At 35.0% G+C, this 11,063-nt stretch overlaps 2 protein-coding genes across 2 annotated transcripts; both read left to right on the top strand.

Moving 5' to 3' along the window:
* The first annotated feature begins 293 nt into the window (after positions 1-293).
* On the top strand, positions 294-1,598 carry LOC113735588 (protein FAR-RED IMPAIRED RESPONSE 1-like). Its single transcript, XM_027262581.2, has one exon. The coding sequence runs from the start codon at positions 294-296 to the stop codon at positions 1,596-1,598; it is 1,305 nt and encodes a 434-aa protein (XP_027118382.2).
* A 4,147-nt stretch (positions 1,599-5,745) lies between these two features.
* On the top strand, positions 5,746-7,077 carry LOC113735586 (limonoid 1-O-acetyltransferse-like). The gene has a single exon (XM_027262580.1). The coding sequence runs from the start codon at positions 5,746-5,748 to the stop codon at positions 7,075-7,077; it is 1,332 nt and encodes a 443-aa protein (XP_027118381.1).
* Positions 7,078-11,063: the final 3,986 nt, after the last annotated feature.

The raw sequence follows: 11,063 nt of genomic DNA, 5'->3' as shown, positions 1-11,063 counted from the left end.
GGATAGGGTTTTTTGCTGCCCCCATGAAGGAAAAAGGCCAAAAGACAAATGCAATATGAGTGTTAAGTGTCCTCGTCCAGAAACAAGATGTGATTGTAGTGCAAGGATGAAAATCAGCTATAGACAAGCTGAAAAATTGTGTTGTGCAATTTGTTACTGAACATAATCATGAGCTATCAATCCCGAGCAAAGCTCATTTATTCAGATCTCATAAACACATGACAATAGCACACAAAGCTGAAATAGATATGGCCCGAAGTTGCGGAATTGCACCAAAACAATCAATTGAATTGATGTCGAAACAAGTTGGTGGACGAGAAAATCTTGGATTCATTCGAGATGATTTAAAAAATTACTTACGATGCAAAAGATCCATACCAATGATGCAAGGTTACACAGGAGGAGTCTTAGATTACTTACAAAGGATGCAATTAGAGGATCCAAATTTTTGTTATGCTATTCAAGTACATGAAGATGACTTGATAACTAACATATTTTGGGCTGATGCAAAGATGAGAACGGATTTTGCTCATTTTGGTGATGTGGTTTGTTTTGATGCAACTTATAGAAAGCACAAAAATGGGAGGCCAATTGCATTATTCGTTGGTGTAAATCATCATAAACAAACTACAATTTTTGGAGCTACTTTATTATATGATGAGACAATTGGAACATTTGAATGGCTGTTTGACACATTTGCTAAGGTTATGATGGGAAAAATACCAAGAACTATTCGTACAGACCAGGACGGAAGAATGGCAACGGCTTTGGCTACTCAATGGCCAACAACGTATTACCGCTTATGTATATGGTATATCTATCAAAATGCAACAACACATCTAGCTGATGTCTTTAAAGATTTTCAAAATTTTGCTACAGATTTTAGTCACTGCATATATGGCTATGAAAATGAGAATGATTTTTTTGAGGGATGGAGTGAAATGTTAAAAATGTATGGTCTGGAAGACAACAAGTGGTTGAAGAAAATGTTTGATATAAAAGAGAAATGGGCTTTAGTGTATGGGAGAGAAACTTTTTGTGCTGATATGACCACAACCCAACGAAGTGAGTCCATGAACAGTGTTATAAAGAAGTATGTAAGTTATAAACATAACTTACTTGAATTTTTTGAACACTTCCAAAGGTTTTTAGATGATCATCGCTATGATGAATCTGTAGCAGATTTTAGAGGCAATCAAAGTACGTCGGCAATGACATTCCCTTGTAAGATTTTACACCATGCAGCAAGTATATACACACATGAAGTTTATGAAAAATTTAAGGATGAGCTATGCAAAGGAATTGATTGTAAATGGGAAGTTGATGGTGAATTAGGAAATCAAGTGACTTATAGAGTTACACCATATGGTAAGACTTCCCATCATCTTGTAACTTATGATTCATTCAAGAATTCAATTTCATGTAGTTGTAAGAAATTTGAATTTGCTGGATTTTTGTGTTCACATGCACTAAAAATATTGATGACTCTGAATATTGTAACAATTCCTGATGCATATATATTGAAGAGATGGGCAAAAGCAGCTAAAACAGGAAATGTACATGTTTCTAGTGAAAGTAAGCAATTCCTTTTCCTTTAAGTTTTTTGAAGCACAGAAATTGGATACCAATCTTTACCATAAATCTTCAATGGGTGCCCGTAAATTTCAATTCTCCAGTTTACCTAATAATTCCAAGCCCAAACATTAAGAGAAAATTATCATTCAGCATACTGAACTTCAAAAGAACAACCTTAGATTTCCAAAGTAAACCACCTTTTCTCACATTGCTCCTACTCTTTTTTAAAGAACATACTGTCACCATCAACAAACCTCGTTGATAATTTTATAGCCAAGAGATTTTACTCGTGTTAGTTCTCTCTTTGTGAGGATGTGGTAGTGTCTCTGCCAAATCCTTTGGATGGCCAATAGAACTACTGAATACAAAAAATTGCCCAATGAAATAATATCTTATCTAATTTATTTATAGAAAGAGAGGGTATGGTGGAGATGATGATGAGAGGATAGTGTTTGTTAGGGTTTCGTGGTTTTTTTCCATTGATAAATCATGATTTTGTTTTTTGGATTTTTATTTTAATCGATTTTGGTTATAGAGATTAAGTTTCTCTGCCCGGTTAATCGATTAATTAACTTAACCTGGTCCGAGTTGGGTTGTTTGAGGGTTTGGTTTATCAAAAGACACTTGGCAAGATTAGAAGAAGTGAGATAGGATGTGGTACAGAAGATCCATTGTGCCTTTTTAGTGATAACTTTTGGCAGTTGCCACTCATGTGCCATGTAATGTGATATGAGTCAAAGTCATTACAAACTGCAATCCATTCAATGACAACTAGAGTTGTCACAAAACATGTAAATTATCATCATTAAACAAGAAAAAGTTATCACAAAGAAACAATTTTAGTGACAACTTCTTAGTACATGAGATAGTGACAATAACTCAATTGTCACCTAATCTATCAACAAAAATCAAATTATTCTTGACCCTTTTAAAAGGCCACTTCTAATAACATTTGGATAGTTTTAATCTGTGGAGTTCGAAAAACAAAAATGGAGACATAGGGAGTGGGAGTAAGTTTAACAAGCAAAGGAGTGATAAAACAAGGTTTTGACTTGAGTAAAAGGCCCTAGTGACTAGAATTTGAGTTCCATTTCAATCTTGTCACTAGTTTTGAAACAGGAGTGACAATTCTGCTCTATCATCACTATATCTTTTCGTATTGTGATGAAGCGTATTTTGTCACTTTTGTCTGGTCACTAATTATATGATTTGTTATAGTGTCTAAATATTTTAATGCAAAACGCATTTAACATCAATTGTAGTTTTGAGATGGTTGAAGTTGTTTCCAAGATCTCATGGAGTTGGTAAAAGTATTAGGCAGTAACTGTGGAGGCACTGATTTTGACATTTAAAACTCTTTTTTGCCCTTTTTCCTTGTAATTTGTAGAATCTCCCTTAAACCAAAACAGAGAGGGTTTAGGTTGTTCTTATCTGTCTAACATTTTTGCAATTTGATCTAAGCACTTTATGTGATACAGAACTAGGATCTGGATTTCTCGTTTCCTTGTCTGTATTGATATTACTTAATTTAGAGTTTTAAAATAGGATATTTGCTATAATTTTATTGTTTTTTAGTAGGATTATTAATGTTATTGTTGGTGGCAAGGAATCATGCTAAGGAAGGCAAGAAGAAGAATCATGTAGGAATTGTTCGCGTTGGACAACCGAAGACCAACACCATGACCAGCACTACAACTAGTGCTGAACATGGCACCAGGCGACGATCGACCACATGACCAGCACCACAATCGGCGCCGAATATTGTCGTGGCTGGAGTCGCGATTTTCCAATTATTTTCCTATCTTCGTTGTATTTTGTTTCCTTTTTAGTTTAGACAACTTGTAGTTAGGAACCTCTATGGTTTTATGTTATAGCTCCTGACATATTTTATCAACTTTAATACTGCCGGGTGTTATATCTTGTTCCATTGGGTACGCCTTGGGTTAAGATTCTGATTTGAATCTTGTTTATCTTTGGGGAGTTGATTGTGTATTGTCCTTAGTTTCTCTAGTGTGGAGGGCGTTGGTGTAAGACTCTAGTTTATCACACACTTTTGTACCACATCATTATGTTTTAATTTGTACTACATTCTAGGATGAAGGGCCTCATGGAAATAAACAAGAACTTGATCGTTTAAGAGAATGAAATAAGAAGGAAGCACACATTGGATCCTCCTTTAATTAGCAATCAATTTACTTGTATTCAAATAATTTAAGAGTAGAAAATTGTCTAGTTATGTAGTTAATGGTTTTTTATAAGTAGATAAACATGCTTTGAATTCATATTCATATGAGAATGCTAGTCATGCAATTTTATTGGTGCAAAATAGGGTAAATCACAAAAAGTATTCTGACAATTTAATACACATCAAAACTTAGATCATTTAATTTCAATTGGAAAATGTTATTTCTACTCAATTTTTTATTATTTACATTCTCACAATTTATTTTGTCATATAGTTTAATAAATGAAAACTATATAATTAGAATAGTGGAAATGTGATTAACAAAAATGGGAGTGCAAATAACATATTCCTTTTAATTTTCATGGATAACTAAAACAAGAAGTAAACTATATTGTTGTGGACTTGTTTAAAAATGGCAGATCCAATAAGGCTCTACTGAAAATTCGTGTTCCCAATGTGGGAATCATTATGCTATGTAAGCCTGTATTGAAGATCATTACGCTAGACAGGCTTTACTGAAAATAAGCCTAACTTTTTTTGGTTGTTTCTTGAGGGGGGAAGAAAAAGAAATCAAAAGCCGTAAGGTGAAAAAAGAGCAAGAAATAGACTACATTAAAGTGGTGGACCGGTTTGTCTTATAGAGAAATAAAAATTACTTGTCATTTTCCATTTCTTAGACTGCCTAGCCGGAACCTGCCTGCTTCTCTGGTGCGGCTACTGTTTCACAAAGGCCTCATAGCTAGGAGACATGTTCATGCACTAAACTGCAGAATCAGTGGTTTTACATATTTGGATTTCATCTTCCTTTTCTGGTTTTGGCTTTTGCAAGTATTTGGATTTCATCCTTCTTTGCTGTTTTAGTTTGCATCTACTGATTGATGATATATAAATTTAACACCAGGAATTATGGGCTCATTTTATGTATCGGTTTTCAATACCCTATAATATCCTGTCACATGGCAGAAAGGAACCACTCACCAATGGCAAATTTTTCATGACAAAAAAGATGTATGCCAATTTGATGGATCTATAAATCGATACCAAAATGGTAAAGTCATTCTCTCGCTGAAAATTCACTCTTTACAAATTTCTTTCTCTTTCTTTGAAAGATTGATTACTGACTGAAGTATGGAAGTGGCTCTTAAAATGCATGCACTTTGATAGTACCTTGTAAATTCTAATTGTACGTAGTATTTTCTGAAATGATATCAGTACGCCATTGTCATGGTGTAATAACAAAATCCATAAATTGTGTCAAATCATGTAAAAACCAGTCTTTCATTTTCAAATAGATACAATTAACTTATGCAATAATTGATTTATTTATGGATTTTTCTAATGAGTATTCTAAGGCATTCGTTAAAACACTTAAATTATGTCTAACGTCTTATGTTAAATGTGTTATGTGAATACACACACATACTTGTATTTATTGTCTCGCTGCATTTAAATACCTTTTTGAATTAGTTTCACTCTCATAAAAAATTAACGCCTAATACTATCTTAATGAGTGCCCAGGGCAATAGTTAAGCCAAACCCTTGATTCATATATATTCAATATCACCCGCAAAAGAAATCAAATTTCCAATATCAGAAATGCCAATTTGGAATTGTCGGCTCAGATGTAGTAATCAAATGTATGGTATAATTACGGTTCTACCATATAAATGACCTTTAAGAGAAATGAAGTAAATCTCAATTCATTTCTATCGTTTCTGGAAAAAAAAGAGAGAAGTAAATCTCAATTCATGGTTTTTTTAATATATACAAAACTTTTCTGCCGTCTAGCCTCATTTGTTGGTTTTTCTTGCCTTATTCGTTTGTTTCTTTGTTTATTTGTTCGTTCGTTTGTTTCATTTTTTATTAGTATTTCTTTTAGACAAAAGTAGAGCCAATTATCCTACAAGAAATGAATGCATTATATATAGATTATCCTACCATTTTGGCCTGCAACATCTGAGGAAGATCCAAAATTGAATGCCTAAATGGAAGTGGAGATCATTTCCCAAGAAATAATCAAACCGTCACTCCCAACACCTGATCACTTAAAAATCTTCAAAAGATCCTTCATCGATCAAATCACTGGTGGATATCTTGTGAGGTTTATTTCCTTCTATCCGAGAAAGGAGTCAAAGTTGAAGATCAATGAAGTCACAAATCAACTGAAAACTTCTCTTTCCCAAACTTTAACTCGTTATTATCCCCTCGCAGGCATCTACAAGGATGATTCAACAATTGAATGCAATGATAAAGGAGCGCTATTTGTCACAGCCCATGTTCACTGCAACATGAATGAGCTAATAAATCAACCAAAGTTTCAGCAATTCCACAAACTTGGGACCTCTTCAAGATTTTATGGAGATGGATCTTTTCAAGTCTCTGTCCAATTCAATACATTTTCATGTGGTGGGGTGGCAATTTTCACGTGTTTCTATCACATGATCATGGATATCACAACAATTAGTGTTTTTCTGAAATGTTGGGCTGCAATGGCAAGTGGCTCTCAGGATCATGAATCTGCATTTTTTTATCCTGAGTACAGATCAGCCGTTCTTTTCCCTGTGAAAGACTCTGTTCCATTTGGTTTTTCAGTGATTATCAAGAGTTTGTCCCTCAATGAAGGAAGAAGCACACGAAAAAGATTCGTGTTTAGTTCAGCAGCTATATCTGAGCTGAAAGTGAAAGGTTCCAGCGATCGTGTTCCGGATCCTACAAGTGTTGAAGTTGTGTCATCTTTCATCTGGAAGCATGCCATGACTGCTGCAAAAGTGGTACAGGGGGTTCAAGAGCCATCTGTGCTAGTTCATGCTGCAGATATGCGACGAAGAATGGTGCCACCTCTGCCAGAATATTCCGCTGGGAATATCATCTCCATGATTATTGCAGAGTATGATGGAATAGATGAATGTGAGGTAAAATTTGGTAGATTGGTGGAACTTCTGAGAGTGGCTAAGGAAGAAAACAAGAATGAATTTGTGCCAAAAATCCAGAGTTCTAAAGGGTATGATGTTATGATGAAGTTCTTGGAAGAGTGGGGCGAAAAATGCAGTAGAAAAGGTCTGAATACTTACCAGTTCACCTGTTGGTGCAAAATGGGATTAAACGAAGTGGATTTTGGTTGGGGAAAACCGGTTTGGACTAGTCTGGTTGGGGGTACAGAGGTGGAATCCATGTATAAAAATTTTGTGGTTCTTCTTGATGGATCAGATGGGGGCATTGAAGCATGGTTAATTTTGGAGCAACAGGAGACGGCTATTCTGGAAAATGATCAGGAGTTCCTTGCTTATGCTTCTCTGAATCCTGGGATTATAAGCTGAAGTGGAATAGGTTGCTAGAATTTATTAGGCATTTGTTTTGTATTCTTGTAAGCTGCTATGCATTAGCCATAAGATAGATATTTCAACATCATTCCGTTTTATCAATAAAATCTCAATCTTGAATTGCTTAATTTCTCCCGTTCTTTGTTTTATTAGGAAAAGTAAAATCAAATTGGAAATGTTACAGTCACAAAGGGTGGGGTATAAATGAGAATATATAGTATTGGGATGATACATTATATAAAGTTGGTGTCCTAATAATGAGTGTACATGGTGTCTAGGAATTAAAGATCCTAAATTCAACTTCTCATTTCTCCTTCGGGCTTCTCAAATCCTATCATTTCCCTATTAGAATTTTTTTTTTCATAAAAATAGAAAACTCCAATGTTTATATAATAATTTAAGGAAATATAGTTGGACTACTACTTTAAAATGTGATCACAACCTCAACATTATCAAACTGCTAGTGATGTTAGATATCTTTATCGAAAAGAAGGGAATCTCAAGACTCAAAATTGTGTATTAGCTTCTGCTCTACCTCAGTGTTAATTAGAAATTAGTGGTTACCGGAATCTCTCGGGAAGCATGTGAATGCAAAAACATAGACAGAACCAGAATATAAGAAATTATGCTCTATACATCTTCTTGTTTGTCATCAATTATTTTTACAGGGTATGGTGCACTCCACGGCATAAAAAGATGGTCTTGTGTGATTTTTATTATTATTTTTTTTTTTAAAGAGAGGAAGGGTGTGATTTAAGAGGTAGGGAGGAAAAAAAGGAGATTTGAACCTAGGGCTTCAAATTTTTGGAATCTCAATTTTAACCCTTTATTTTTAATATATTTTTTTCCTTTTTAAGCAGGGGAATGATGAGATTTAAAACGTGAAAAGAAAGATTTAAACTCAAAATCTCTTATTTTTAGAGTCTTAATTTTAACTACTAGACCAAGACTTCTTGCATCCCGTGTAACTTCTTGCTAATTAATTCATGCATGTGCCAGAGAAATTTTCAGGATTAAGGAGAACCCCCTGGAAGGCCCCTTGACATTTCAGACTACATTAGCCCTGAAATTCTTCCTCATAATCATGGATCAACACATATGATCAGAACTTAAAAGCTAGTACATCTTGGCCTATCTACATGCAGGTGGCCGTGCTACGTGTTTGGGAGGGTGAGTATTTCTCTTTCAATACTCAAAAATTTTAAATTAGGCTTACGGCTTTTTTCATACTTTTTCAGCTTATCTTGCAGTTGCACCTCGTAAATCATTGCAAATTCTGCTTTTATTAGCACATTACCCCCTCCTCCCCCCCCCCCCCCCTAAAAAAAAAAAGAAGTTTTTTCCACTATTCTATATGAAAAGTAAAAATTACCACTTTATAGAAATTAAATCCAGAAGATTAATTTTGAAACTAAACACGAAAATTATTATAAGGTTTTGTAGTGTACACTAATGTTTTCTTTTATATAGCAATAATCAATGCTTGTGTCATATTCTATTGAACCAAGTGATTGTTGACCCACTAGTTTTGGGATGCTGGTCCAGCCGCCGTCTACATATGTTGCATTTTTTGCCTACATTAAAGATACTTAACAAGAATTATAGCATGTACAATGTGCATTTCAAATAGGTGTGCAATTATACTTCCATTTGTTTCCTTTCGTCCTTCTAATTTTCTTTACTCTGTTCTACATTTCCTTAACGTGGCATCAGTTTGTGAATATTGTTGGAAACCACCATTTTGTTTATGTGTGTCTCACCTTTGGCACATCTCATTTGGTATAGGGACAAGCTCATAGGGAGTAAACTACTTCAATCTTCGTACCTCAGCGTTAAATTTCCTCCCACACGGCCATCTCCGTTCAGCACCTTGCATACACTTAGCAACATGATCATTTCTAGTTGATCCTAGACTTGACAGTAGAGGCACAGCAAAATTCTGGTATAATGGCCCAACAGGATGCCATTGATCATACCAGAAAAAAGTTCCATAGCCATTACCTATCACCCGCTTGATATGAGGTTGGGCTTTGGGCCTTAGTTTATGGATTTTCCTCCACCAGAACAGCCAAATGGCATTTTGGCACCCCAGAATGAAGTCTTCTTAAGGTGGATGGTGTGCACCCATTTTACTCACATATTGTCCTTCTTGGAACAAATGTTCCAGATCTGCTTGAGTACTAGACATTGGTTCCACAGGATTAGATCAAACAGTCCCAACCCGCCTTCCTTTGTAGGTTTACATGTATCTCCCAAACGTATTTTTGCTTCATGATGCCTCTTAACCTCCCCAGCCCAAAGGAAAGAGGACATGAGACTTTCTATTTTTTTTTATCACTCCCTTTGGTAAAATAAAAGCACTAGCCCAACATAAAAGTGACATAATTTTCTAATTGAAATTGAAATGGAAAGGAAGAAAAATTCTCAATTTTCTCATTAAGTTGTTCGTTTTACATTTTAACTAAATGGTTCAAATCGGATCAAATTGTCCGTTCCTATTTAGTTCAACCGGTTTGACTGGCTGGTCCATGGTCACGAGGGATGATGTGATGTGATTTTGTGAGAATAAAAATGAAATCAAAGTAAAAGTAAGGGTATAATAGGAAAATAATAGTGCCATACCATTGGCTTGTAGGCATTTGGGATCGTACTGTGTAATCAACAGCGGTTTTCTTTCCAATTCTATCATTTACTTATCAAATAACTAAACATTATGAGAGAGCGAAAGACCGACTTGGAAAGAGACCGGGTTTTGGTAAATGACCGCTTTCCCAATGAAAGTTCATTTGTATTACATTAGGCTCTGAGTTTAAGCTTATTACATAAATTCCATGCAAATGCAAAGACACCAAGCAACCTCAAAAACTTGTTGGACTAAATGACGATAAGGTAAGGGTATTGGGCTTGGTATCACAACTAGATATGCTTTGACCTTTTAAGTCAAACGTGGCAAGAAAAAAGGGCAAAACCCAACGAGAGAGTCCACAAGTTCCTAGTGACACAGATCGCACCCAACCCGCGTGCGATTGTGCTTGTCCGCGCGGGTGGGTGTCCAATCGGCCAAGTTCCGTAGCACTATACATAGTATAGTTATTAAACTCGATCCGGAGAGGAGACTGGCGAAGGAGGTGGGTCAAGGGGTCACTGGTTCAACCGGTGGGTGAGTGGTTGAACCAGTGGGTCACTACATATATTTAAATATTTTATTTTATAAATTTTGATATAGGATATATGAGATAAATTGTAATAAATAATGTCATAACAAATATTCATTTAATTTAATTTGCTATAGAATATTTAATTCATATAAGAATCAGCAAAACATAAATTTAATTAGTAATCTACCAAACTTCAAGTGTAGATGTTTACTATAATTATCTAGGTTATTTACAAATTTTAAATGCAAAAAAATATTTAAAAAACAATATTTGTCTCTAAAATAAATTATGTAATATGTTATTTTTGAAATCTATTTTATAATTTATAGAATATAGGGGTCATAAGTTTTATTAAAAGATTCCAAATACATTTTTTATGAATTTTTTGCTGTATTTTTTAATTTTCTATTATATATTACTTTTTTGAAGCTGTTATATTTATTTTTTACTTAATTAATAGTTATTGGATCTTAAGGAAGCAAAAAAGAATTAAAACATGTTATTTATGTAGGAGAAATAGCAATATAATAAAAAGTGGGACAGAGAGTGGCACAGGGTGTGGGACAGAAGATTCGTTGCGATAAGTTCCTAGTGACACAGATCGCACCCAGCCCGCGTGCGATTGTGCTTGTCTGTGCGCGTGGGTGTCCAATCGGCCAAGTTCCGTAGCACTATACATAGTAGTCTTGACACAAAAGTTGGGGCTGTTAGTAGGCCCCCATCTCATTTTTCCAACTCAGTGCCAAGCCTTGTGGGCTTGATTAAGGTATGGAGGTTGTGCCATAATTTGCTAGAATTATGGAGCATATGCTAGAAACTTGTGGA

The sequence above is a fragment of the Coffea arabica genome, chromosome 3c, assembly GCF_036785885.1.
Source record: "Coffea arabica cultivar ET-39 chromosome 3c, Coffea Arabica ET-39 HiFi, whole genome shotgun sequence".
In the NCBI taxonomy this organism is placed as follows: Eukaryota; Viridiplantae; Streptophyta; class Magnoliopsida; order Gentianales; family Rubiaceae; genus Coffea; species Coffea arabica.
The sequence above is the reverse complement of the archived record's forward strand: the minus strand, read 5'-3'. Positions and strand labels throughout refer to the sequence as shown.

Excerpts from the sequence above, each read along its gene's own strand:
- LOC113735588 (XM_027262581.2), top strand. The coding sequence starts at position 294 with ATGTCGAAACAAGTTGGTGGACGAGAAAATCTTGGATTCATTCGAGAT.
- LOC113735586 (XM_027262580.1), top strand. The coding sequence starts at position 5,746 with ATGGAAGTGGAGATCATTTCCCAAGAAATAATCAAACCGTCACTCCCA.